Below are 27,910 nucleotides of genomic sequence, written 5' to 3' on the forward strand. Positions count from 1 at the left end.
TACCTCTTTGTTATAGACCGCTTGCAATAATAATTTAAAGTTAAAATACAGACCTCCGAAATATTGGAATTATGCAGGTTTCCAGCATTTGTTGCCTTTAAATAAAATCGAAACTGCATTAACTTGGTCCACATAATGGGAATATATACTTTTGATTCGTAATAATTATACAAGCCACTTGAAGGGTGGAATTGGTCCGCTTAAATGCTAGATTATCCGTGCGACTCCTAAATGGGCACTAACTCTTCGTGGCCGCCTCTTCGGTGTCCATGGGCGTGGTTGTTTTTTCGGCGGCAATGGCACCTTCGCCTGAGGATTCAGATTCGGCTCCCGCCTCCGCACTCACATCCTTGCCAGCTTCTGCAGCCGCCTCCGCTGCAGCTGCGGCTGCGGCTCTCGCCTCCTCGTACTTGTTGGTCTCGAACTTGCTGAGATCGGCGCCCAGCAGCCGCAGGATGTGGATGGTCTCGTCCTTGTGGACATAGGCGCGCAGGCTGGAGGTGCCGCGCCAGCCCACCGTGTACAGCGTGAATCGCTCGTCGACGTACTTAAGGATGCAGCTGCCCACTCCTAGAAATTGGACATTCGTTAGTTTCCCGCCAAAACTTGAGGCTGGACAGAACTTACCCAACTCCTTGCAGCGCTCCTGGGTTTCCTTCTTCAGTTCGTGCGTCGACGGCGGCTGCGTGGGATCGGTGCAGTTGAGCATCATCACCAGATCCTCCCGCTCCACCTGGATCCGCCTGTTGGCGCCCATAAAGGCATTCGAGGTCTGCAGGCCCTCCTGGGCCAAGCGGAACGGATGCACCGTGTGCCGGTTCTCGCAGCGCACGAATGTCTTGACGCCCGTGTTGATGATCTTGATGTGGTGCTCGTTGTTGAGCACCAGATCGCGGATGAGGTCCGAGCAGTAGTAGATGTTCTTCTTTTTCTCGGTGATGCATCGGGTGAGAAGGCAGCGCTGGCTGAGGGATTCGTCCAGCTGGTAGAACTCCTTGATGGCCTCGTAATCAGCATCGTTCTCGCCGAAGAACACATAGGGATCTTCCTTGTATCCGTGCAGCCGTCGCTTTTTCCGCTGCGGTCCCCACGGCACCGACTTCTCCTCAATGGGCTTGCCCTCCTCATCCAGCTGCGGCTCTGCGGCTTGGTCCGGCTGCTTGGCCTTCTCGTTCAGCTCCACCAGCGCGACCACATCGTTCTTCTCGAAGCTCAGCTGACGGCGCTTCTCCAGGACGGCCACAAAGAAGCCGCCGCTGTCCTGCAGATGCGGCAGCACCCTTATGCACTTCTCCAGCCCGATCTTGGAGATCTCCTCGGCGGGCAGGGGGAACATACCCGGCCGGATGATGGTGTGCAGGCTCTCGGGCACCTCCTCGAAGCTGGTGAAGATCTGATCGACCTCCTTGGTGGCCAGCTTCCAGTCGGTCATGCCGGGTTTGTATTTCAGCCCCGGCACCAAGTGCCCCGCATCGACCAGCTCCAGGGCTCCGTCTGCCTCCTTGAGGATGCGCTGCAACACCGCCTCGTTCTCGATGGGGTTCAGCGAGCAGGTGGAGTAAACCAGGCGACCGCCCACCTCCAGCATCTCGGCGCCACGCCGCACAATTCGGTACTGAATGCCGTGCAGATTGTAGGCCTGGGCCAGGTTCCACTTCAGCCAGATGTCGGGGTTTTTGCGCAGCGTACCGTCTCCGGAGCAGGGCACATCGCACAGGATCTTGTCGAACTTGAGGATGCCCCGTGAGCCGTCCTCCTGGGTGACCAGCAGATTGGGGAAGGCGCTGCTGTCGTGGTTGGTGACCAGCAGGCAGGGCGAGTTGAGACGCTTGGCCTGGTGCACCAGCATGTAGCAGCGGTTGTTGTCCACATCGTTGGCCAGCACAAAGCCGGGTGGGATCTTATGCTCCTCCGGAGCAGCGTGCAGGGCCTCTATCAGCTGGGCCGTCTTGGAACCCGGCGCGGCACACATGTCCAGCACTTTGTCCGTGGGCCGGACGTCCAGGACAATCGGTGGAATCATGGAGACGGCCTCCTGCCGGCTGATGCCGCCCGCCGTCGTCTCCACAATGAGGAAGTTGTGCAGCCGGTAGAGCGGCTCCGAACGACGGATGTCCTTGCGGGTGAGATGCAGCTGGTAGGCCAGCCCGTTGGGATACCAGGGCAGGCACAGCGGACGCTCCACGTCCTCGGGCGCCTTCTGGTGCAGTTCGGCCACCGCACGCACATACTCGGTGAACAGCTGCGTCTCGATGATCGCGAGCAGGGCCTTGGCTTCGTCCTTGAATCCTGTGACCCGGAAAGTGGTGGGAAGGTTGTCCCTTATGGAATCGAGGAACTGCGTCCACTCCTCCTCGCTTTCGCAGATCTTCTGCAGGTGGTAGTACTTGATGAAGAACGCATTGTCCCTCTTTATTTCCTCATAAGGCAGGGCTCTGCGATCGGGCCGCTCGGGACCCTATTATATGGTAAAACGAGATATAAAACATTAAAATGGGAAAACGTGGAGTGTTTTTCAACTGAATTTTCAGCAACTTACGTTCTCACGCTTTTGCCGCTTGCGGGCAGCAAAGGGATTTTGCTTCTTGTTTCGACCCATTTATAAAGCTATAGTTATTTAATCCACAAAATAAGTTATATAGAGGAAAAGCGACGTTTATTTATTTTCCAAACGAAACGAATAAATAAAACGTGTTCGCCGGCTGTCTGGCAACACTGGCTGTCGAGCGTTGCCGGACTGCTAAAGCTTGTCTTGGAAGATGTCGCAAAAATAAATACTTCACTAAAAATAAAATTAGCCAGAAAAATTATTTTAAAAATTATATTTCACCAGCCATAAAATACAGTGGTCATCTAAAATGATGGCACAGCGAGAATTCATCCTCAAATTGTATTTCCAAACTCATAAGATCTTAAGTTTTTACCATCTTAAGTTTTTTGGTATGTGTGAATAGAACAATTTTTAAACAAAAGACTAAATTATTTTTTTTCTTTTAAGAAAAAGTCTTTATTTTGCGCATTGTTTATAATTAATTTGTTATTTCTTGACTTCAAAACTGGCTAGAAACCGGTATGTCGACTACTGGGCATAATCTAATTGTTCGTGCTAATCACAGGAAACATCCAGATTTATTCAAAAAAATTTTCATTTATATTGTACAATTTGTATTTAGACAGTTATTCTAACATTTATTTTAACATTTAACCCAAAATACATTTGTTATAATAAAAAAAATGGGATTTATAAAAATGATGTATATATATTATTATGGATAAAAAAATGGGATTTATAAAAATGATGTATATATATTATTATGGATATTTTGATATGAATTTATTAATTTATGTATTTGTAATAAAAATATAATTAATAGACTAATTAGTGCCTGTGGTTTGTGGTTTTGGTATCAAATAATATACCTTCACTTAAACTTGCTGAAAAAGCATAATATCATAGTTGATTTGAATAGAATTGTGTTTATTTACTAATTAGTTTGTATTCAATTATAACACTTCTGGGGATAGTATAAATATGTGTAAAGCCACAGGAATTTAGTTGTGTGAAATCGTTATGAATTAATTATTATTGTGATAAACAAATTGTATTGCGAGACAGAACGTGACAAAAAAGCTAACAAGTCATCACTGTTTAAATCTCTGTCCCCAGCTATCGATTGTTTCCGATAACAAGCTACCATAACTAAGCTATCGAATCTGAATTTCCCTCTTTGAGTCCCATTTTAAAAATTTGTTATTAACTTCCAAAATGGAGACTCCACCGACTCCCAGTTCATCCACTCCGCCCAATTTCGAGGCCGGAGACGACATGGACGACATCCAGCGCCTGCTGCAGCTGGAGGCGATGCATCGCTTCCAGGAGGACAGCCGCAATGTGAAGCGCCAGGTGGAGGAGCAGGTGCGTCTCTGGCTGGACGCCAAGTGCGATTATCAGCGGGAATTTGGGCGCCTGGCAAGGCTTCTAAAGTGCGCCGCCTTGCAGACTGCAGTGGACGCCCAGCGCCCACCCGATGTGGAATCAATCGCCCAGGCGGCCAAGGATATCGCCAGTTTGCGTTCCAAACTCAACAGCGATCTACGTCCCACCTGTCTGGACAGCAAGGAGCTAGAGCAGTGCCAGGAGCAGCTCAACACCGCTCACAAACCGCGCTCGAATCTCTGCCGCCAGCAGCGAGTGTTCGCCCAGAATCAAGAGGCTCTCAAGGATCTGAGCACTGCCGTCGATGGTTTGGAAAACGGTCTGGAGGTTGGCATTATGCAGGGCATGGATCGCCTTGTGGACGACCTCCTCTCTACAAGAAAGACAAACATCTAGCCGTTTGTTTTAAAAGTATATTTATAATTGTGAAATAAACTATTTTATAACATTAAAATCGGAGAATTGCGATTGAAAACTATGAGCTTCAATAAATACACATCCATCCGGTAAAATGGAATTCTGAAACAGAGGTTAAAATCGTGTTAAATTGAGTTTATAATAAGCTTTGTGAGGGTAACTACCACTTGGAGCGCTTGGACCAGTCTTTGGGCGTCCAGTGCAGGCACTTGGAGTCGATGCGAATCTTGCGCTTGTCCATCGCCCGCCGGTGCTGCTCGATGGTGTCTCGGTTGATGCACACGATGTACTGGCCCTTATAGTAGTTAATCAGGTTCAGGTTCTGCAGCGTGGAGATCACATCCTCCTTCTTGATCGATGTGCATTCGCAGATGTCGCTGGAAGAGGTAAAAATAAATAGATTAGTCGCAACAAGCAATGTTAACGATATTTTGCACTCATCAAGAGCCAAGGACCTACTTTATTGTTATGGTTGGCTTCTCGCCATCCGTGCTTGGGTTTTGGCTGATAAAGATCTCTAGTATGGTCTGCGCCCAGTAGGATCGATAGGACAGAAGGCCCAAATCCGACAAGGGCTTCTCCGGCGAGCCAGTCTTGCCCTCGAACTTGGACAGCTCGTAGCTGAACTCGATGAGCAGCTTGCCGTAGCCCTTTCGCTGATACGGAGGCATTGTGAGGATGCAGGCCACGTTGTAGTCCTCGGTGCTCTCCTTCTCCTTGGAGAAGTAGCCCACGATGTGAAAGCCGCGCGAGTCGAACTCAGTCATTACGTAGAAGAGGAACGGGTCCGTGTCATAGTAAAGTGTCTTGTGGTCGAGAAAGAGTTTGGCCAACAGGCAGAGGTTCTGGGCATACACCTTGTTCTTTCGCCCGTCGATTTCGAAAAATGAGATGGTGTGCTTCCGATAGATCTCGTTCCCGGGCGGATGCCTCAGATTGCACTTGGACAGGTGCCGCTCCAGGCACTTTCTGCTCTTCCTGTACTTCAGGCAGAACTCGCAGATGTAGATGCAGGACATCTGGCATAGCTCCTGCGGGTAGGGGGAAAAATACCAGGGCTTGATGCGATGCCTGCCCAGCTCGATCATCTCCACATTCTTCATGCGCGTTACCACGTCGTCCTGGTGCGTGACCATGCTGCCCGACTGCCTCGGCGTGGGCGTCTTGCCATCCTGCGAGCCATCGCCATCCTCGTTGGCCGCTCCACTGATCAACCCATCACCTGTCACGTGTACGGGCGTGGCAGTGGGCGTTTGTGGGGTGACAGGATGCGCAAGTGGCTGCTGCGGCTGCACCTGCAGGGTGTGGTGGCCATGGGCCGATCCCCCATGGACTTTCCTCTTCCGATTAATGCGTTTCTGCAGGGCTGCAGCGAGGTTGTTGCCATTGACTAGTTCTCCGCCACTGCTGGGCGTTCCCGGAGGAGCCACCGAGCTGGGCAGAGCAGCCGGGGGAGGAACACCGCTTGCTGGACCGCTGGGAGTCGATGGGATGGAGGCCAGGGCGCCGGAACCAGGATGTTGCGGCGATGTGGGCCGGGAAACACTGCCCGCCAGCGAGTGGTGACGCTGGGGAGTGGTCACCCCGGTGCTGGTGCCTGTTTGGGAGCCATCTCGTCGCGGGAATTGCACTTTGCGTGTGTACAGATCCTCCTCGTTGACCCACTCATCCAGACGCTTGTTAACTGGCGGGGATTAAGAGTTATAAACGGGATGCAGCTTCACCGGAATCTCATATACTTACAGTCCACATAGTGCACGTAGAACTGACGTCGTCCGTCCAGCTCCTTAATGCTCACAATCTCCGCCAGCGGCCAGTCGTCCGTTTTGTGCATCCTGACGGGCAGACGACATCCTTCGGTAAGGGCGGCCTGCAAACACCAAGAACACATGAAGCCCATTCCGGAAACAATAATAACTCAACTCACCGTTGACTCGCAAATGGAGGCGACATCGTCGTCGAATTCATATTTGTGGTTAATTTTCATTACTAGTTTTGTTTATATATTTTTTTTTTGCTAAAATAAAAACATCTAGAGATGGACACTTATTTAAAGTATCGCTTCATCGATAGACAGTGACATCAGCGGTTTAAAAATATCGATGACCAGTGCTGCGCAGCGTCCCCTTTTCAAAGTGCTGCAAAATACAACAACAATTCCGCAGTGTTCTCTTCGGTTCGGATTTTTTTTCTCATGTGCCTACTGTGCAATTAAACAATTTCGCCCGCTTACAGACAGCTGTAAGATAATAAGAGCACAATTGTTAATTACTGACCAAAAAAGGCCTCGCCAATGAATGCAGCATTTTAAGTGTGTGTTTCTTTCAATTGCTAAAAACCATAAAAAAACGCCGAGAAGGTCAGAAAAATGTACACAGGCGCATACCTGCGCCCGTGTGTGTGTGTGTTTCCGTATGTGTACGTGTGCGTGTGAGTGCGCAGAAAGTTATACAGCTGTCATCGACTTGCGTATTTATCAATAAATAATACTGTGATTAACGGAAAACTTCAGTTACTGGGTAATTGCATAAATAACTAGGGTACAAAGTGTTCACAATGGTAAAAAGATGGCAGGACAACTGGGGAATAGGTGAAAAAACTGTCAAAATGACGTGTTTTGCGCTAGTGTTGCCACTGACAACAGCCAAAGGGTTGCCAACTAGCGGGTAGATTTTTGAAATTCGGTATTGTGTGTTGTTACTAATTATTTGCCAAAAGTGTTTATAATTCGTATGTTGCTAGTTGTTGGGAACGTAAACGATAACCAGGTTTTCTCAGATCAAAAGGTAGTCTTTAGCATGCTCCTTTAAAAGGACAACGCTCGGCAACCCTATCCTCCAGCGCAGTTGGCAACACTGCGCGTCTTGGCAGGCACAAAAAATAAGGAATATGGGGAAAAACCTCTGCTTTTCAAAGAAATGTGAAGCCAGTGGGCCGCAAAAGGACCGCTAAAGCAAGCAAAACACCCCCGCCCACTTGTCTGCATAACCACAACAACAACAAACGCAGCAGAATACCCGAACAGTGGGCCAATGTGTCCTCATCATCCCCCCATTTCAATTGCAGCTCCGTGCGCACACATTTCCGTATTCCCGGCAATTCCCGGCCGTTAAGCAGGCGTACAATCCTCGTGCCCGGACTGCAGGACTCTCAGGACTTCGCAGGACCTACGTAAATGCCACGGGCAGAGATTCGAGGAGAAGAAGCCACTGACGACAGGCCTGTCAAGTGCAGCAGGAGTCCCGAGTGATACGCAATAGGTGGGCCACCCCCCCATCTTTTATCCACCTGGAAATCAAGCGGAATCCAAGCAGGACACCGGATAATCCGCAGAATCAGGCCACAGAACACTTGCAGCCGCGGTGGCGAACACACGGCGGCTGGGCAGCTGGGATTCCTAGGAAAACAGGAGAGGCAACAGTTTGTAAGTGCTCCAAAGTACACTACTCCATAGACCCGCCTTCTAATGCTACCCCCAAACAGATTCGACGAATTCGAATGGCATTTGTTTGTTTCGATAGCTCGTTGCCGCGTTGCATGCCACCAAACGAAAAAAGATGAACAATGAACAAGCGCCGTCATTATCGGACACACCGGCGGATCGTGTGGGATCTGGAGGAGCAGCTGGCAAGCTGCCCACGATCATACCGGACACGCCCATCGTCTCGATTGCCGCTGGCACGATGAGCGAGAGCACGACCACGACCACCGTCACCAAAACGACGCCGACACCGTTCCCGCAGGAGCAGCTCATGACCATGATGTCGGACCATGTCGCGCAGCTGGATGTGGGGATTGCCGGCCTTGACGAGGCCTCCGCCAGTCAGGAGGTCAAAGATAACAGCCAGAGTGCTCCAGCAGTAGCTACCAACCACGTAGCCACCACCAGCAGCAGAGGCAGCGACCCCAAGAAGTCATCATCCCCTAGTAATAGCCATAGCTCTACTAACCACGCTGCAGCGCCAGAGGCAGGAGCCGCAGCAGGAGACGGAGCAGGAGACTCACCCTTCTCGCAGGTCTTCGCCATGTTGTCGGATTCGCCCAGTGCGGAACTGTCGCGACCAAACCGCAGAGTCCTCCAGTACGGGGCCACTGCCAAGGGCAAGACCCAGGACGATCAGAATGTCGGCAAGCGACAGAAGAAGAAAAAGGTGAGTACTTCAATGGGAGTATCATAAGGTTTTTAGGATAAGTTGATACATGGTTTTATATTGGGTTATATGTACTAATATGTATTTTTGGGAGAAATACAGCAGATGTCCAAATATAAATGCGTCATTTTATTAGGCCCTAAACATTTTAAATTATGTGAAATTCAGATAGTTCTGAAAATCAACAATGTAAACAAATAATTTAAGATATTCGTAATCCTCAAATGAGAATAAGGGGCACTTTCTCGTTTTTTTTTTTTTCTTTAGCAGCAATAAGAAATTGTCTTCAGGTTCTAACTGCGTGTTATACATTAGAAGGATTGGAAATGCTTTAGATTAAAAGTTTTTTTTAACTTAAAATGGTATACAAAGAGTTAGCTATTATAAATTTGACAAGAGATAATGTCTCATTCCCGATTTATTAATTGGAATTAAATTGCAAAGAAATATCTCACAAACGCAAATTTTAATTTTCTTACTTAGGTTGATACGTCACATTTTGGTATAAAACTTTGAATTACTTATCGATATAATTGGATAAACATTCTATAAATATAGACTTGTTTCTTTGCAAAAATAGTTCCCACACACATACTCATCCAATTTCACACGCATTTACTTAAACCATAAATTATAAACTAAAATAAATAAATGTCTGTAGTTTGTAGCTGATAATTTAGTTTTCAATTATCTTTCTTACAAAGAAAATAAGAAACTAATAGAAATTAATTTATTTGGTTCGCTTGATGTTTCAGGGGTTCAATTATGTACCATTTTATTGAAAGATTGATAGGCTGTATATAATGAAAGTTTTAGTTCTTGCGGAAACGTTTTGTGGGATTTTCTAGTTTAAAACATATATTTAAATACTTAAGGATATTTATAATTATAAGTTGCTGGCATCCCCCTAATAAATTTAAAATGAAGCTTTGGTAAAAGAAGATAATATCAAAGTGGAACTCGTAAACTAAAGCTTTGGTTGGAAAATGAGATGGTTTAACTGGATTAAAGCCTGTTACAAGCTGCCATCTCGCTCTGGTCAAAGGGGGCAGGTTTACACTTTTTGAATATTTACCGTTACTTTTGGGGCCATCCAGTGATCACACATGCACCTTCCCACGCACACACACACTATCGCAGAAGTGGAAAAGGAGAAAAAACGGAAGAAATAAAGAGAACTCATAGTTCATTGGAATTTCTGCAGATATCAGTCTACTCTTTTTGGGCTACGATAACTATTCGAATTTAGATTCCGAATCGGGGAGGCAGAAGAAACGCATAAAACCACAAAGAGTTGTGCCCTATCTAGTAACAACATTGGCGACAACCGCTAACCGCACACATTCTGTTTCTTTATTTTTTTTTACAAATCTTTGCAACACCAAATAGTTTATTTATTAGAACCGTGTGCTATTTAATACTTCTATTACTTTACGGTTGGTATTTGAACAGTTTGCTAAGGGAACTTGAAAGGGCATGTGTTTGAAATAAGTCGAGCTCCAGCCTTTTTTGAGGTTAAGTCCGAACGATTGTTTATGTATGTGTGTGGTTGAATACCCAAAAATAGTCTAATAACTAAATAAGGAATTATTTTTACTGGATTGCAGACAAAATACGATTCCTGGGAAGACAGCGACTTCAATGATATCGACGACGCATCATTGAAGAAACTTCTCGAGGAAGCCTACTGGTATCGAAATCCTGGCGACAGGAAGAACAAGAGCGAGCGATTTCTGGTGAGTTTTTATTTGTCATAAATGTATTACCCATATTCATTGTTGTTTTTTGATCTATGATAAAAAGACCCAAACCCCCGGGGCTTCAAATTATGTTTTAAGGGGCGTTTTTAGATTTTTTGAGCCGAGAAATTCAGCTATGATTTTCCACATTAATAGTCCCATTTTTTGATAAAATAATCTAAACAATTTTCTTTAAAAAATTCGAAGTATGTACTGTTCTCCACCATGGGACCTCTCAACAAATTTTTTACCGAAATCGTTCCCATCAGTTATTACCAACTATTCTAACTTTTTAAATCTCCGCTCCCGCAGCAAATGCTCAAAAAGGCTGAGTACGACGAGGAGATCTCTTATCGTGCCATTAAATCCTGCCTGACACTCAACCCATCCGCACTAGCGTCCAGTGCAGCGGTAGCAGGCTCGAGCGGCGGCGGCGGAAGCGGCAGCAGTGCAGGGCACAACAGCAGCTATAACTCCACCAATCACCGGTCCACGGATCCCGGCCAGCGGCACAAGCAGGGCGGCTCCCTGCAGGATCTCGTCGAGGCGGCGCACCGCAGTGAGCTGGCCACCACCTCGGCGGCGGCGGCTGCAGCGACGGCGGCGACAACGGCAGCAACCCAACGTTTCAACTGTGATTACCAGCTGAGTGGGCGCTTAAATCGCCGCCAGCAGCTGCAGCAGCACAACCAAAACGCCACCTCCTCCGCCTCCAAGAAGATCAAGAACTCATTCGTCTCGGGCCGGCAGCGCGAAGGAGGCAGCCTGCCCAGCAGCGTTAACTTTGAGCCGGCTGCTGTCATGGATGCCAAGCAGCACAAGCAGCAGGCTCAGCTTTCAGAGGCTGCAGGGGGATCTGGATCTGGATCTGGAGGTAGCTACAAAAACAAGCACCATCATCGCAGCAGCACCGGCAGCTGCAGCAGCCTGCCCAGCCATCTGAGCGATCGCGACCCGGAGGCGGGCATCCAGTTCGACATGGATGAGGACGAGGCGACGGGTGCCGTCATTAGCGGCGTCCAACACGACTACCTGTTGGAGGTAAGCGATGATACGCTCAAGAGGTGGGCCATCAATATGGATGGCAGGCTCTGGGAGATAGCAAGGGCCCTTGTTAAAGCAGATTTGACCGATCAGGCGGTAAGAGAGGCGCGTTTTCGTGAACTCACGGCAGATGGCTGGGTTACGCTTATGCGCGTTCGCAGCGTAATCCCCATTAGTCGGTAGTCCTAATCCGTAGTAAACCATAATCAATACTACCCTCTGTTGCCTAATCAAGTTATGTACTCACCCTGAAATCACACTCATAAACACCCAAATATGCTCATTTACATTATCATGATTTACATAGAAACTCGAAATATAGTAGCGAAAATTGCAGAATAGAACTTTTCCAGTATGGTAGTTAAGCAAGTTTATTAATCTTTAAGTTGCGTTCAAAGTAATAGCACTTGGATGTACAAATGTTTGGCGTTTCGAAAAATTTAATACCATTTCAAATAATGGCAACAATCACATCAGTGTTATTTCTTTGATCTTCAGCCCGACTAAGTCAATTGACTAACAAAAAAAATACCTGTGTTTTGTCCTTTAACCCGGTCTAAAGTACTTAGTTCTAACTCCGAATATAGGGATTTCTGGGATCCGCTGTAGATGAGACTGATTAAATAACCAATTTTCCCGCTTAACTCTGTGAACAGCAATTGGAGCCACAGAACCCCTCGATGACGTTCCTGCTCGACACTCTCAGCGGCCAGCAGAAGCAGCCGGCGGAGGCCAGGGATGCCGGTGCCTGTGCCGGTGGCGGTCCCGGTGCCGGTCCCGGTGCCGCCAAGGAGTTCCTAATCGACGATCCACTGCACTTCTCCGTCCTGGAGATGTCCGCCAGGAGCCAGCAGGCTCACTATCTGGCCGCCCTCACTGGACAATTCGGGCTCGGCCTGGAGGAGCAAAAGCGCAAAGTGGAGGCCGGCTATGTGTCTCTCAACGACAACTACACGGCTTGCTCCTCAGTTTACGGCGGCGGTGCTGGTTCGCCAGCTGCCATCGAGGGCAGCAAGCCCTCAACCTCGTCCTCGACCTCGTCCGGCGGCAGCAACTGCGGCGCCTCCTCCTCCGAAGCGCTCTCCGGCGATCTGCGTCCCGCTAAGATTGGACGCATGGTCTCCGCGGCAGCGTCGGCGGCAGCTGCATCGATGGGTGGCAAGGCCACTACGGTGAGTCTCGCATTTGGGTATATTCACAGCATATTTGTGTTAGACTTGGTCTGCAGGTTTTTGCTTAAATTGTATTTATCAATGGATTTAGTTTAGTAATATCTTTAAAACAATTCTTTTTTGTATGAAATACATTGAAAGTTTCTTGGGCCGATGATTTAATAATATTGCTGATTATTCAAGTTTACCTTGTACTTCAAAATTACCTTTGTTCAAAGCGCCTTCGAACTCGTGCTAGTCTCTTACATAATACAAAGTCACACACTTCGGACGGCAAATATATATATTTATAACCATTCACTTTTTGTTATTGCAGCGCCAGCTGGACGAGAATGGAAATGCATTGAGCGACGGCTACGGTGGCAATGGAGCCAGTGGAGTAACCGCCACCAGCAGCAACGGCAATGGGAACCAGTTCACGGCCCTGATAACCACAACGGTGGGAGCCAGTGCAGTCACCTCGTCGACGCCCCACCGCCAGAACAGCGTCTCTACGCTGCTCTCCACGGGCACCAACACCGCGACCACGGCCATGGCAGCGGCGGCGGTGGCAGCATCGTACAGCCAGCTGCAGCAGGCACCGGGAGGCGGCGCAGTGGGGGCTGGATCGGGAATTGGCATTGGCCTGCAGCAGCCCACCAAGCAGAAGGCGAAGAAGAAGTCGCAGCAGGAACGCAACACCACCACCGTGGACGTGGAGTCGGTGGCCGGCTATCGGGGCAATGATCCCGTCGAGCAGCTGGTCAAGTACATCGAGAACGATGTGAACGGTGGCGGGAACGGGAACAGTGCGGCGGGTCAGCGCAAGAAGGAGCGCAAGAAGCAGAACAAGCTCAAAAAGAGCAACTCGCTGGAGGAGCTGCGCAGCTGCTCAAAAATGGAGGTGGACGACCTGAAGCGCCAGTCGGCGACCACGGAGATGATGCGCCAGAAGAAGGGCACGAACAATGCCTCGGCCTCTGGCGGGTCGTCGTCCTCGGCCTCCGGATCCTCGGCCAGTGGCAAGCACAACTCGGCCTCCGTGGCGGACATCAACAAGAACTGCAACAAGGAGCAGCAACAGCAGACGGTCCAGGTGCGCAACAGCAGTAATCCGGGAGGATCGCAGCAGCGGAAGGGCGAGCGACGATCGTGGGGCACCGAAGAGTTGCAGTACCTGGGCGACCACCAGGAAATGGCCGCCGCCTGGTCGGAGTCAGAGACTGTCGGCCAGAAGCAGCTGCCGCTGCCGTTGCCAGCTTTGGCGCGCATGTCCGAGCTGGATGCCCTGAATACCGTGCTGTCGGAGACCGCCGAATTCCATGTGGTGACCAAGAAGAAGAAACCAAAGAAGCAGCGCGCCGTAACTATGGACGATGCGGCGGTGGCGGCGGCTGCCAGCACGGGCGGCAATCTGCAACGCATGCAGCAGATCACGAAGTCGGCCTCCTCCAACATGATGTCCCAGCGGATGCATTACTACACTCCTTATGGGAGCAACAGCAACAACAACAACAATGGTGGCAGCAGCAACTATAAGCAGCAGCAGCAACAGCAGCAGCAGCAACAATACCAGGAGCACTACCAGACGCAACCGGGGCAGCACCACCATCATCATCATCATCATCACCACTATCATCATCATCACGGCGGCTCGGCGGTGGCCAACCAGGTGGATAGCTCGCGTCGCAAGTCGACGTCATCGATGCCGCCGTCCGAGAAGTCCGACTCCAGTGATCTCGACTCGGTCCACTCGCTGCCCATTCAGACGGGCAAGAAGAAGAGCCTGGGCGGTGGAAACAATAAGCAGCGGGCGGCGCAGGCTGCCAGTCAGCGCCAGTCCAAGCAGAACAACATTTCGCCAGCCCCCATTTCGTATGCGGATATTGCCCGCAACAAGCAGGAGGCCCTCAACAATGCCACGGCCAGCGACACGGAGTTGGAGCTGGGCGACAAGTTCCAGGGCAAGAATGGCAGCAAGTCCAAGTCGCGGCCCGACTTTCCAGAGCTGCCAGGCGCTACTACGCCAGCGGCTGCGGCCGGAAATGCCTCCCAGTCAGCAGTGGTTAGCATCCAAAATACGGCGCCGTCCTCGTCCAGTTCGATCAGCTACTCGCAGAGCCTGAATGCCACGCCCGCCAGCAGCAGCAGCGATGCGGAGGCCACCAACTCGCCGGAGCTGCAGGCACAGACGCAGTCGCAGGTGCAGGTGCAGTTGCCCGCCAGCGGATTGGCCACGCCCACCCTAACGGCGGCCACGAGCAGCACTGCCAGCAGTTTCGCCGCCAGCACCTCTTCCACATCATCCTCCACGACGCCGGCTCTGCAGAAGTCCAAGAGCGTGGAGCACGATGCCAGCTACAGCTGCAACAGCAGCAACCTGGACCAGCAGTATCCGGCGCTGGAGAAGACCGTCAAGCGGCACAGCACCAACAACGTGTCGGTGGCCGCCGCAGCATCCAGCTCGGCGTCGACCGCCTCTTCGTTGTACAATTTCGCAGCAGCAGCCAAGCAGCAGCTGGCGGAAAAAGCCTCCTCGGCCACATCGCCGCCAGCAGCAGCAGCAACAACTACCTCAACCGCGGTCACAGTCGCAGTCACAGTCGCAGCCGCAGCTCCTCTAGCTGCCACTGCAGCTACAGTTCCTGGTTCGTCCTCATCCTCATCCTCAGCTCAAGCTCCAAGTCAAGCTTCGACTACATCCCCTGCTATAGCTTTATCCTCGTTTAAGGCCAAGACCAAGCCAAAGGAGCTATCTCCGAGCAGCAGCGGCAGCAAGAAGCCAACGAAGCCTAGTCAAGAGGAGCCATCAGTCAGTCTGTCCACCACGCCCAAGGCGAGCACCAGCATCAGCACCACCACCACGCAGAAGACCACGGCTGCCACGCAGACCGAGGGGGCCAAGAAGTTGATCGGCGGCATCCACAAGCTGACCAGCAGTAGCTGCATTGCCAAGGGAGCTGGTGCCGTTTTGGAAACCACAGGCGGGCGACGCGCCGTGATCATACTGAACGATGATCGTGAAGCTGGCAGGAGCAACAATGAGTTTATCTTTGGCGACTTCAATGAGGATGAACTGAAGCTCTTCGACGACAACTTGGAGGATGACGAGGAGCAGGACCAGCACAAGCAGGCCTCGAATAAGCAGCAGCAAACGGATGTGGAATCGGATGCGGGCCAAGATGAAACCGAGGACCAGGACCAAGAGCTGGATAGCGAAGTGGAAAACCAAGGAAAACAACCAGAGAAGCGGCAGCAGGATGTAAGCGGCAGCAGTGACCAGCAGCTAAACGATTCGGGAGCCGCTTCTGATGCTGTCAATAGCTCGACCAGCCTGGACATGCTCTCGATTTCCGCGGAGGCGGCACAGTCATCCCCGAATGCCGGGGCAACCGCTACCTCATCGAGCGCCGCCAGTCTCATCAACTCGTCCACGCCCTCAGGGTCGTCGTCCGCCTCGGCAAGCACCTCGACCTCATCGTCCTCGGTCTCGATATCGTCCTCTTCCGGCGGCAACGGCAACGGAAACGGCGCCGCTTGCTTGGCATCCATTTCGGGTATGCTTGGAGGAGTGGCCAATCAGTCGGGGGACAGCGGCATCTACGCAGCCGCCAATACGTCCATCAAGGAGCACGTTAACAATTTCCTGAGCAAGGCCAGCAGCAGCGAGGAGACGCTGCTGAGCGCCACCTCCATATCGATGCAGCAGCTAGAGACGTGCAACGACATCGAGGCGGCCATCATAGCCGCCGCCCGTGCCGCTGCCGCTGCGCGGAGCACCAGCTGCAGTCGTAGCAACTCGCAGGAGCAGGAGCCCATGCCTTCGCAGTCGCAGGCCAGGACCAAAACGAATCCCAATCCCAATGCCAATCCGGAGGCAAAGGTGGCTCTTCCCGTGTTTATGACCTACAACGACGACGACGAGGAGGACGACGAGAGCCTGCAGGAACTGAGCTTCATGGCCGACCTTAAAGGAGATGCGGGCACGACGCCCGCGGAGACGGAGGAGGTTATTGTGCTGCCGCCACAGACCTCGCGTCCAGCGATGATGACCAACACGGAACTGATTGTCGACTATATCGCCAACAGTAAGTAACATTTCCTGCAAAGCTTTAATTTAAAATACACCTTTTACTCTTTGTGAAACCTTTTACAAAATATTAGTTATATTGACATTATTGACTCAACGTTTTGCACTTTGCAGCCTGGAATGCCATTGCCAATAGCAAGTATGTAACCTACTATAACGAGCAGGAGCAGGAGACCTAGGAACCACCCGAATCAGCAGTCGCTGCAGCATCAGCGACATCTCCCCAACATCAGCAACATCATCGGCAACAGCAGCAGCAACATCAACAGGAGCAACACCAATCGGAATAGCTACGTCAGCAATACCGGCAGTAATTTAACGAGAGCATCCAACATCGGCTGAAAACTGAAGAGGAGTTTAGTTCGAATTGCATGTTCTGATGTTTAAATATTCTTTTTTTTTTTACTTTGTGCTGGGTCATCGTTTATACATCTACCGATATCGTACATACACTATAAATAATTGCTATAACAATACGCTTTTATGCTAATTAATGTAACGAATCGATAGAGTAACTATTGATTACAATTTATAGGAAACAGAGCTGTCCGATGAGGTCAGGATTGTCCAGGTGTGAGTGGGGTGATTGTGTTTCCAGGGTGAGTGCGAGCGAGTGCCTGGGATTAGGGATATAGGATTTATTCGGATGCAGGTCGAGAATGTAGGGGCGTGGTCCCGGTTCAGCAAGCCTAATCGGTAATCCATCGCCAGGAGAGGATCGAAACGAGGGATTTTGAACGATAACAAGAACCCGTGCGAACAGCTGTGAATACGATGGAAAACATAACTAAGAAAGTGAACTTAAGAGCGAAAGGAATAAGGAATCGGAATTAGAGGACAGATAATAAGTGGATATTTATTTACCAATAGTTGACAGCGATTTAACCGTTTTTTCGCCACGAGATGCGATGCATAGTGATGTTTAATCGAGCATTTTGATCTGCTTTTGTTAATTTACAACCTTCTGGCTCCATAAAACGCAACGTTTTACTATTACTATTACCATACTATTACTCTACTTTAATTATTATTACTATTATTACGCAACCGTTTTTTTTGTCTTTGTTTTTTAAAACGCCCGGCCATTGGGGGCGTGATATTGCAAATGCAGAAAAAAACTAATCCTAGTTCTTAGACAGAGTCAACGTCGCGTGTACATATAAGCCCAGAAGTTGAGGAGGCAGTTCGACCATTGAGTTTATGTAAGAGAGATAGAGGGAGAGAGTTAGAAAGCCCAACGGAAAATATTTGATATGTGTGTGTATGATAACGACTATTTAAAGTAAACTATGTAAGGCCCGCTCCTTAGCTCCGGCTAGCCATAAATAAGCCTCATGAGGAAAGTATGTTAAACAGAATAACCGCAAACCGCAAAACCACAAAAACCAGCAGAAACACTAAAAACAATTATGCACTTACGAAAAATGCCGCCGTTTAGCAGGGAGAGCCTCAGAAGGTTGCTCCGAGGGTAAAAGAAACGTAGTTATCGTAACCATTAAAGCAGAAAATCTAAAAAAAAATACAAAACAAAACAAAAAAACAGTAGAGGATGAAATGATTTGGAGGCGGAGAAACAAAATAAACGTTAAGTGAACTCGTAGCATAAAGAGCGCAACTAAATTGCTATATCTAGGAATATACATTATATACGCGCATCTATTAACGTAACTTTTTTTTGATAATACGAAGCGTTAATCGTTTAAATCGATTAAGCGCGAGCAGGAAACAGTTTAGTCTAAACAAATGTCAGAGAATGATAACAATACAGAATTGAAATTATCTAAAAAGCTAAATGAGGAAGTCTATTTAAAGCTAATCATTAAAGAACCAGATCTGGAATGCCTACTCTGTAAGACCGAATAAACAGAACAAACAGTGCGAAATGTTTTCAAATATGTGTGAAACTGTTTTGCTTCAATTGGAATTTAATGTGCTGTATATTTTGAGAATAAACGTAAAGTAAAATGCCGACTAAAGTGAAGACAGATGTTCTATATCAACAAACCCGACTCCTGGCCCTCTCAACCCCCTAAATTCCCGAATGCGACACTCGGCCAGAGCTGTTGCTGTGCCGCTCTTAACCATGTTAACCATGTAAACCATCCGAAACAGAATCAAAAACTGAAAAACTGAAAACTGAAGCCAGAGAAATTTTAAATAAGTTGCAGGGAGGTCTTGATGATATATGGAATATATGAAATATATGTAATTGTACCACACGCATTAAGGAGAGTCTAAGAAAGTTACACTAGTTTACAAATTTTGCCTTTTGGCGGTTACCTTAAAGAGCATTATATTTTCTAATTAATTAGAGGCTGCTGAAGACGAAAGTGTTATTCGATAATTTTATTAAGAACTATTTTTCAGTCTGAAAATCAAGCAACTGTAGGTTTAATCGGAAGAGAATGTATACTAACATAAAGAACTTAAGATTATCTATTCAGAAATAAGATACTTTTTGTTAGCGGACTGTAATATCTACCACTTGTTAAAGTGATTTTTTTAAATTCTATTTAATATTTATTTTTAATTCGGTCAATTATTGTCCCTTTGCCACATATAGCCTACTTTCGGAAAGATCAATCTATATTATTTCTAAATGTATACAATATCTGCTGGATAGACCTATCATTCCCAAGATTTTTTGACAAAATATCTTTTAAATTACAATGCTTTTCGCGAATATCTCTAAAGGGTTCTTCCGTTTCTATTTTCTGTACACATTTTCGATTTTAGCAAACTCAAATTATTCTCTGAAACATGATTTAAAAGAGGTGCAGTTTTCGTGTAAACTAGTGTTATATACAACCACTAAGTCAAACTAAGCCAATGTACACTGCAACAATTTTAGACAATTGAGAACTAACGAAAAACAAAAAACGCAAAACCGAAAATATTGAAAACAAAATTGAAATTAAATTATACGCTAGGCCAGTAACTAAAACTAACACTAAAATATTATAAATTACATATAAACAAAAGAAAAAACACAAAAAAAAGTTTCTTATGTGTGTATTTATGTAAAATATATATTGTAGCTGTGTGTATGTGTATATAAATAGTAAATTGTGACTCGAAAAACAAAACAAAAACAGAGAGACATATGATGGATCAGTGGCAGGCATTAATTATCGGACATTTTGTTTCCCCGCCATAAATTAAACCACCATTTTCGATCATATTTGTAGGACGAGGGTGGCTCGAGCTTGGAGTTTGAAGGCTGCGATGTCGGCTAACAGACCAAAACTAGAATTGTTTTAGTTCCGCCTTTTAATTTTGCATAGCTAGCTTATTGTCCAATTTATCGGTTATATGTTATCGGATATCGGAGTAATCGCTCGAGTTGCGTACAGTTTAACCCGCTTTATTTCTGTCTCGAGTGCACTTGTTGAGTTTGGAATACAAAATAACAATAATTGGGAACGTAGTGGCGAGAATTGGAGCAGCAGAGCGCAGTGGGAACTATAATCATAGATACTTACTTATACAAAAATCTACGACTAAGTCTATTGGATAGCAAATAAATAACTCTATGAACACCTATTTGATACGTTAGGCCAGTGTGAATGGATCGAGTTGTAGATCAAGATGTTTATAACCGTGTGAATGGAGCTAACTTTAAATTTGGAACAGGTCTAGTAAGGAAAATCTTTGATGGATCGCTAATTAACTTGTAACTACAATCTCTTTTGGGTTTCTAACTATCCCGATGTAAGGTTTTTGGTTTTATTTGACTTTTAAATTTTGTTAACATTTTCAATTAAAAATTGGGATAATCGGTCAGACCTTAAACCTACTTAAACTATTATAATTTGTATATTGGTTTTCATTCAATTCCTGTAATGAGTGGTCCATGGAGAATTTGTATTCGTTTGGTTCTTGGTTTAGGTCCCCGTACTAGACATCAACCCAAAATTGATATAAATGTATACATACTTCTATATACACATATGTACTCGACTACTACTACTGACGAAGCCTACTAGTAACCCCGATTCCCTATTTCCGATCCCCCCAAACCCCAACACACCTCCCTATACATAATTTAGAATTAATTCGAAAAAGGGCCGATTACCGATTTACCAATCGAAGCAGCAACTGAAAAACGTATTTGAATGGGAAATCGAAATTTAATTTAAAATGTGTTTAAAATATAATATACTGGAGAGAAAGTGTATTTCTGTGGAGAATCGAAATAAAAATTAACAAAAAAGAAAACGATTGCTTTCGATTTTCCAGCTTTTCCTATACAACACGCTTTCGAATGATTTTGGGGGTGTGTCTGATCGGTGATTTCATGATACCAGATGGATTGGATATTTTGATAACTAGCATTAACGACGAGCAACCGGAACGCCACGGATGCGACTGGGAACGATGGGTCCTTTGGGGGGGATGTGCTTGCGACGCCTATTCAGACGGATGAGGGCATCCACGACCATGTCGATGGCCATGTTGCGGTCCCCGCTGACGAACATGTTGTCCAGATGATCGCAAAAGGACTTGAAGCGGCGCCTCTCGCGCTCCTTCGGCGGCAGCTGCTGGACCTCCTCGTCCTCGTGGTAGGTGGCATCAAACTGGAACTGCTTCTCCTGGAAAACGCTCAGTGGCTCGACCTCCGAACTCATCACCTTGACCAGTTGATTGAGCAACTGGAACTTGTACATTTTGGTGACCTTCACTTCCTTGATCCGCAACTGCGGCAATTTGGAGGGGCACTTTCGGGGAGTTTGGGGTCGGCTCGGACGGGCCGGGTTAACTTCCCCCTGCCTCATCAGCGAGATCTCGTGCAGGTGACGGTAGTCGTCGATCAGGGAGCTGCGGTTCAGGTCCACGGAGGCCAGCTCCTCGTCGGTCAGCCGATCGATCCTGTATAGACGCGCCAGGGCCTCGTCCTTCAGATGGCAACAACCGGCGAACTTTAGCTTGCGCAGCTTTCCACCATCGGCATTGGGATCGGGATCGGGATCGGACTTGGGGGCACTGGTATCTGGATGGGACTTATCGCCGGACTGGGACATTTCGGTGGAACTATCTAGGGCCGTCGGTTGTCGGCCTGAGAATTTCAGATAAACTTGTGCACAAAGCTTAACGTGTAAATGTTCGAATTTGGGGACAATGTGAACGGGTGAACTTTGGTGACTGCTTATTGGAGATCTAACTCAGAGACTGCTTTGAGAAGGCATCTTACTGGAATTTCTGTTTCCTGGTGTACAAAATCAAACAATTTGCAATGAAACGTTGAAGTTCGAGGTTCATTTGTGACCGTTTTTTCGGTTAATTTGAAAGATTTCTCCAGTTTTAACGAAGGCGCACTTAAATTCTAGAAGGCGGCTGCGCAATCTCAGAACTTAGCAGCCCACAAATGTAGGCAATAGAAAATGTTAAGCCATAAAAGGACTTCTCAGCTGCCCAAAAGTATGCTACAAGAAACTAAAGTTTTCAGATTAAAATAAAATTGTGTTAGCTCTTAGTTTCACCCCAAAAACAGTAAACAATTAAAATTCCAGAAATATTACATTTAAAAAAGCCAAAGATAATTATATTTTGTGTTCCTTAGGAAAATTAATGTTTCTTATTGTTTGGCATTACGGTAATAATTATTTAGCTATGTATTGAGATATTAGCAGGGACATGATCCAACTGCCGAATGGTTGTAAGACAGGGAACTAAGCCGTTTTAGTTGTTTATATTAACAAATAAATTATTCATTTGTTTTAAGAATGAACAGCTCAAAAAGTCAAAAATCATTTAATTATAATTTATGTTGTAAATATTTAATGTTGCCAAACTAGACATTAAAGCGTTTGACGTTTGCCTATGTTATTTTGCAGTGTGACCGTTGGCTCGCCGTTTTTTAGGCAGTGGCTGGGCTGCTTGCCATTTGTTTGTTTTAACAAATTAAACAAATTTCCTTACCAATTTGCCGCAGGATGTCGGAGGTCCGCATTCGCCCGCGCCAGGTCCTCGTGCTGATCATCGTCTTCCTGGTGGTCCTGATGATGGTGCACCGGAACGGGAAGCGCACCTGCCAGGGACCGGAGTACCTGCAGGCCATGTTCGTCCAGGCGGACACGTTACCCACGATCTACGCCGTAACGCCGACGTATCCCCGGCCCGCCCAAAAGGCGGAGCTGACCAGGTCGGTACTCCATCCTTAACCCATAGACACTACCTAGATAATACTGCATTTCCATTCCGAAATCCAGACTATCCCACCTCTTTATGCTCTTGCCACACCTCCACTGGATCATTGTGGAGGATACCAACACCACCACCTCGCTGGTCAGGAACCTACTGGAAAGGTCCGGCCTGGAGAAGCGTTCCACGCAGCTGAACATCAAGACACCGCCGGAGTTCAAGCTGAAGGGCAAGGATCCCAACTGGATTAAGCCGCGCGGCGTGGAGCAGCGGAATCTGGCCTTGGCCTGGTTGAGGGGCCACGTGGATGTGGACCGCCACTCCATAGTTTTCTTCATGGACGACGATAACTCCTACTCCACGGAGCTCTTCGCCGAGATGAGCAAGATCGAAAGGGGTCGCGTAGGCGTCTGGCCCGTGGGCCTGGTCGGTGGACTGATGGTGGAGCGACCAATTCTGAACGAGGACAAGACCCAGGTGACGGGCTTCAATGCCGCCTGGCGACCGGAGAGACCCTTTCCCATCGACATGGCCGCCTTTGCCATCAGCATGGACCTGTTCATCCGGAATCCGCAGGCCATGTTCTCGTACGAGGTGCAAAGGGGCTATCAGGAGAGCGAGATCCTGAGGCATCTGACCACCAGGGACCAGCTGCAGCCGCTGGCCAACAGCTGTCGTGATGTCCTCGTCTGGCACACCCGCACCGAGAAGACCAAGCTCAACGCCGAGGAGGCGCTCCTCAAGAAGGGCGAGCGATCCGACGGCGGCATGGAGGTCTAACCACCAGGATGCCAATGTATGTCTATTAGCCAGACCCTCGCCTAGTGAATTTATTTAATGTGTTCGTCTCCAAAACAATATGGGGGTGTCACTGAAGCCTCATAGTTTAGTTAACACTTTCTACTTAAATGTTCAGAGATTTGCGAGGCAAATGTTCTATCAAATGTGTATCCTTTTAATACTTAAGCAAAATATCCTTTAATTTGTGAAAACTTGGTGATAGATTTTTTCGATTAATTGCAGCTCAATTATGCTAAGGAGAAAGACATGCGTTTTCGTAGAGTTTAATGTGCAATTCAATCATAGGTTATAATATTTTAGAAATAACCGATTGCTGACAAACAATAATGATTAAATGTATTGACGAAGCAGGAGATCGCAAACCTAAGGATATTTCTGTGACACCCCTGAGTATTAGCGCAAGTTTCATTTATGAAATACTACTAGTTGTACGAAGCTCAAATCAAAGATGTAACATATCTGTGTAAGATAGTCAGTCCCTAGTCTATCTGCATGATGGTCATCTTCAAAGCCGCATCAAATATCAGATTATTTTACCTCACAAAGTTAGCCCCAGTTTGTGCCTTCTGTTCAAAAACCCATTAAACGAATTTCCCCAGTTACGTTGCACACTAATCTTAAGTACGCTTTAATTTAGCCCATTGAACTGTATAATATTCCCATAGATATTGCAAAATATCCGCAGAGTGTACAGAATGTAAGCTTCCCTTGTGTGCCTCCTGTTTAAAGCCAATAAAATTGATATTGATAATGCCACAGATTTGTTATAAACATTATATTACCTGGCATCTGGGGTATCCACAAATAAGAACTACACCATTTGGAATTATAGTACAGTAAATACGCTTTATTTTTCCCCGTTTCAGTTTCAGTGTATAATTTTCAATCAATTTTTAGTTTAGTTCATATAAAAAGCTACACTCTGCCGCCGAACGAAGGTATCGATCGAGTTCTTAGATCCGTTCGGTGTTTTAGCAAACATATTTCATATGCCGCACAGCAGTCCGTAAAACAATCGCATCCAAATTCAAATTCATATACACATTAATCTCAATCTAACGAGCATAGATGTGTGTAGCCTCCTGTAATCTCGATTTGGGTTCGCTTTGTGGGTTATTCGATAGGGTTTTGTATAGTATCGTTTGTATATATATTTTTATAGGTAAAAAGCTCTGACAAGGCGCTTGACTTAACTGGCAACAGAAGCTACAAAGCTCATTGGCAACGAACAGAAAAATCGGGGATCTCTGCAAAGGATTAAGGATTTTTTGGGGGGGGTCAAATAAAAATGCGCTTTCCATGGAGATGGCGATATAACATACATACATTAAGATCGGCGTGGTTACATATCTGTATAGTTCGCGTTTAATTTGTTTCTTTTATTTTGTATTATTTGTTTCGTGTAGAAAAAAAAACTTATGAGTAACTTTAAATACATGTACATACATATATATATTTTTAGATTTATATATCCGTTAGATTAATGCGTTTTAGATCTCTTAACTACAATTTGTTTAATTTTTACAGACATAAGAAAATACTTTTAACACAAACTGAGCGATTTGCAGTTGTTCGATGGAAGTGGGATGAAAGATAAGTGAGTTGTGTTGTGTTGTTTGGCATTCTCGTAGCTTTCCATTTTTCTCTACAACTTAGCATCTAATTTCGGCCAGTTTCCATTTTCTCAGCGTTTTTAAAAATGTGTGTGGGATAAACCGGAAACGACGTTCTTTTTTCGTTTTTTCAAGTAGCTAAGCAGTTTGTAAACATTTTCAAATATTCATTTCGTCAACATTAATGTACATTGAGCATTTTTCATCAAGTGTCGTCTGTGGGATTACACTTTCTGGTGGTTAAGTATACGAATTAGCATCGGGAAACCAAGGAGTTCTATCTCAATCTCAACTATCCGTTTAATGTCATGTTTGTGTGGAAAGAAATGCTCGCAAGTCTTTTGTTCAGCGTTTTAAGTACTACGAATTGGTGGGGGTGATGATCAGGGGGGCAAACTTAATGTTAAAACTTATTTATGGCATGTTTAAGTTAGTTATACTAAAGAAATCGTTCTCATTCCTTGCGGCTTACATGCATAAATCCCTCCTTTTCGCTTTAACTGCTAAATAAATGTAATTTTTGTTTGTAAGGCATTAATTTAAGATTTCTTTCTTGCATACATATATATACTTAAGCTAGGTCCTTTCTTTAACTTCTCTTCTTGTTTTATTTACCCTTCCTGCTCTTGTTCATCGTTATTTTGTAATTTCATGTTTTCTTTTTGTGACTAAGGAGAAACAAAGCAAATGCAGCGATATAAAATTCTTTTATGAACTAGAAAATGAAGCGACATGGACTTAATTCTTTCTCGGCTATCTTTTCTGTTTGCTTGCTCACCGGTTTTTCGAGCTTAATGTTTTAAGATGCTTTTAAGATATCGTATGTGTTTATAGTAAGACATTTAGTAAGATTTACGCTGTGTACGAAAGTAAATTAAAACCATCTTAGTGTGCCAATCGATCGATACTCAAGTGTTCTTCCCCCAGCTTTGGCTTTGGCTTGTTCTCGCAAGATCATCGTATGTATAGTATAATATATCATTCCCTCCTCCTTTTGTGCACGATGCGGTTGGTTGGATTCCGGAGTCCTGGATTTCGGTAAGAGCTCCTTACACCGCTGAATTCTTGCCGATTATCTCGCCACTGCGCGAATGCACGAATCGGCCGTCGAACTCGATGGTCGAGTTCTGTTTGATGCTGCCAGTGGGCGTGCGAAGCGGCTCCTTTTCGTCCCTGCAAAGTGACATTAAAATTCAATATTAGTCATGGTAAGAAGAATTTGAATTCAAATCTTAACTTTCATTGCAGCCAAGTTAAAGCTGCCTGCTACGCATGCAATAGGTGCCAAGCAGTCGAGAAGCACAGCCCAAGGACACTCACCTGCTGCTACTCGGTATATTATTTTAAAACTAATCTTTCTGCAGTATGACACTGGCGGAATAGAAGCTATCTATTATGAAATGTTGTCACGAGTTCAACAAGGAATGGCTTTCCATCATTGGACAATTATTAGCGTTGTTATGGTAAAAATACTGATATGGTTACGAGTTCAACGAGGTATTCCATTCCATTATTGGACAATTATTGGCGTTGTGATCGTAAAAATACTTATATTTTTAAGCGAAAAATGGTTAAAATCCCATTTTTTCACATTTTTGGTGAGGTTTTCATCATGAGTTTTCTCGAAAATTTTAGAAAAAAAGCTGTGAATGCAGTTCGATTGGAAATTTTGTTACGAGTTCAACGAGGTATGCCATTCCATTATTGGACAATTATTGGCGTTGTGATCGTAAAAATACTGATATTTTTAAGCGAAAAATGGTTAAAATCCCATTTTTTCACATTTTTCGTGAGGTTTTCATCATGAGTTTTCTCGAAAATTTTAGAAAAAAAGCTGTGAATGCAGTTCGATTGGAAATTTTGTTACGAGTTCAACGAGGTATGCCATTCCATTATTGGACAATTATTGGCGTTGTGATCGTAAAAATACTTATATTTTTAAGCGAAAAATGGTTAAAATCCCATTTTTTCACATTTTTGGTGAGGTTTTCATCATGAGTTTTCTCGAAAATTTTAGAAAAAAAGCTGTGAATGCAGTTCGATTGGAAATTTTGTTACGAGTTCAACGAGGTATGCCATTCCATTATTGGACAATTATTGGCGTTGTGATCGTAAAAATACTGATATTTTTAAGCGAAAAATGGTTAAAATCCCATTTTTTCACATTTTTCGTGAGGTTTTCATCATGAGTTTTCTTGAAAATTTTACAAAAAAAGCTGTGAATGCAGTTCGATTGGAAATTTTGTTACGAGTTTAACGAGGTATGCCATTCCATTATTGGACAATTATTGGCGTTGTGATTGTAAAAATACTGATATTTTTAAGCGAAAAATGGTTAAAATCCCATTTTTTCACATTTTTCGTGAGGTTTTCATCATGAGTTTTCTCGAAAATTTTACAAAAAAAGCTGTGAATGCAGTTCGATTGGAAATTTTGTTACGAGTTTAACGAGGTATGCCATTCCATTATTGGACAATTATTGGCGTTGTGATCGTAAAAATACTGATATTTTTAAGCGAAAAATGGTTAAAATCCCATTTTTTCACATTTTTCGTGAGGTTTTCATCATGAGTTTTCTCGAAAATTTTACAAAAAAAGCTGTGAATGCAGTTCGATTGGAAATTTTGTTACGAGTTCAACGAGGTATGCCATTTCATTATGGGACAATTATTATCGTTTTTATCGTAAAAATACTGATATTTTTGAGCGAAAACTTGTTAAAAATTCAATTTTTCACATTCCACAATTTTCCTATGCTTTTTATTTGGAAATTTTACAAAAAAATCTGTGAGTTGTATTTTTGTAATTTTAAGATGTTGCAAAATA

General features: G+C 45.8%; 7 protein-coding genes across 15 annotated transcripts in view; 3 read left to right on the forward strand and 4 right to left on the reverse strand.

Moving 5' to 3' along the window:
• Positions 1-118: 118 nt before the first annotated feature.
• On the reverse strand, positions 119-2,727 carry LOC108045355 (tRNA (cytosine(34)-C(5))-methyltransferase). The gene is made up of 3 exons (XM_017124663.2): positions 2,540-2,727; positions 628-2,458; positions 119-570 (listed from the first exon to the last, which is right to left on the reverse strand). The coding sequence occupies exons 1-3, from the start codon at positions 2,597-2,599 to the stop codon at positions 239-241; spliced, it is 2,223 nt and encodes a 740-aa protein (XP_016980152.1). The 5' UTR covers positions 2,600-2,727; the 3' UTR covers positions 119-238.
• A 950-nt stretch (positions 2,728-3,677) lies between these two features.
• Positions 3,678-4,466, forward strand: LOC108045334 (augmin complex subunit dgt4). Its single transcript, XM_017124624.2, has one exon. It carries the CDS (start codon positions 3,767-3,769, stop codon positions 4,331-4,333), a length of 567 nt encoding a protein of 188 aa, XP_016980113.1. The 5' UTR covers positions 3,678-3,766; the 3' UTR covers positions 4,334-4,466.
• Positions 4,344-6,487, reverse strand: LOC108045332 (histone acetyltransferase Tip60). The gene is made up of 5 exons (XM_017124623.2): positions 6,282-6,487; positions 6,098-6,224; positions 4,814-6,038; positions 4,519-4,731; positions 4,344-4,456 (listed from the first exon to the last, which is right to left on the reverse strand). Coding segments are annotated over exons 1-5 (1,626 nt in total). The 5' UTR covers positions 6,342-6,487; the 3' UTR covers positions 4,344-4,455.
• Positions 6,488-6,500: 13 nt separating this feature from the next.
• On the forward strand, positions 6,501-18,505 carry LOC108045331 (pneumococcal serine-rich repeat protein). 4 transcript variants are annotated; one of them, XM_017124619.2, is made up of 8 exons: positions 6,501-6,873; positions 7,421-7,778; positions 7,838-8,505; positions 10,113-10,241; positions 10,557-11,285; positions 11,945-12,460; positions 12,777-16,527; positions 16,644-18,505. In XM_017124619.2, the coding sequence occupies exons 3-8, from the start codon at positions 7,912-7,914 to the stop codon at positions 16,706-16,708; spliced, it is 5,784 nt and encodes a 1,927-aa protein (XP_016980108.1). In that variant the 5' UTR covers positions 6,501-6,873; positions 7,421-7,778; positions 7,838-7,911; the 3' UTR covers positions 16,709-18,505. The 4 variants fall into 4 exon arrangements, with proteins under 4 accessions (XP_016980108.1, XP_016980110.1, XP_016980109.1 ...); XM_017124621.2 differs by lacking the exons at positions 6,501-6,873; positions 7,421-7,778; positions 7,838-8,505 and adding an exon at positions 9,677-9,941; XM_017124620.2 differs by lacking the exons at positions 6,501-6,873; positions 7,421-7,778; positions 7,838-8,505 and adding an exon at positions 9,928-10,042.
• Positions 18,506-20,639: 2,134 nt separating this feature from the next.
• Positions 20,640-21,662, reverse strand: LOC108045330. The gene has a single exon (XM_017124618.1). The coding sequence runs from the start codon at positions 21,548-21,550 to the stop codon at positions 20,864-20,866; it is 687 nt and encodes a 228-aa protein (XP_016980107.1). The 5' UTR covers positions 21,551-21,662; the 3' UTR covers positions 20,640-20,863.
• A 716-nt stretch (positions 21,663-22,378) lies between these two features.
• On the forward strand, positions 22,379-24,227 carry LOC108045329 (galactosylgalactosylxylosylprotein 3-beta-glucuronosyltransferase I). Its single transcript, XM_017124617.2, has 2 exons — positions 22,379-22,671; positions 22,739-24,227. The coding sequence occupies exons 1-2, from the start codon at positions 22,463-22,465 to the stop codon at positions 23,448-23,450; spliced, it is 921 nt and encodes a 306-aa protein (XP_016980106.1). The 5' UTR covers positions 22,379-22,462; the 3' UTR covers positions 23,451-24,227.
• Positions 24,228-24,305: 78 nt separating this feature from the next.
• The window catches only part of LOC108045327 (fasciclin-2), a 71,917-nt gene continuing 68,312 nt past the window's right edge, over positions 24,306-27,910 (reverse strand). For all 6 annotated transcript variants that reach the window (XM_017124613.1, XM_044461128.1, XM_044461127.1 and 3 more), the window contains one exon: positions 24,306-26,257. In XM_017124613.1, coding sequence (XP_016980102.1) covers positions 26,134-26,257 — 124 coding nt within the window. In that variant the 3' untranslated portion in view covers positions 24,306-26,133. The remainder of the gene's footprint in view (positions 26,258-27,910) is intronic.

Source organism: Drosophila rhopaloa, unplaced genomic scaffold (assembly GCF_018152115.1).
Source record: "Drosophila rhopaloa isolate 14029-0021.01 unplaced genomic scaffold, ASM1815211v1 contig_3, whole genome shotgun sequence".
Lineage (NCBI taxonomy): Eukaryota > Metazoa > Arthropoda > Insecta > Diptera > Drosophilidae > Drosophila > Drosophila rhopaloa.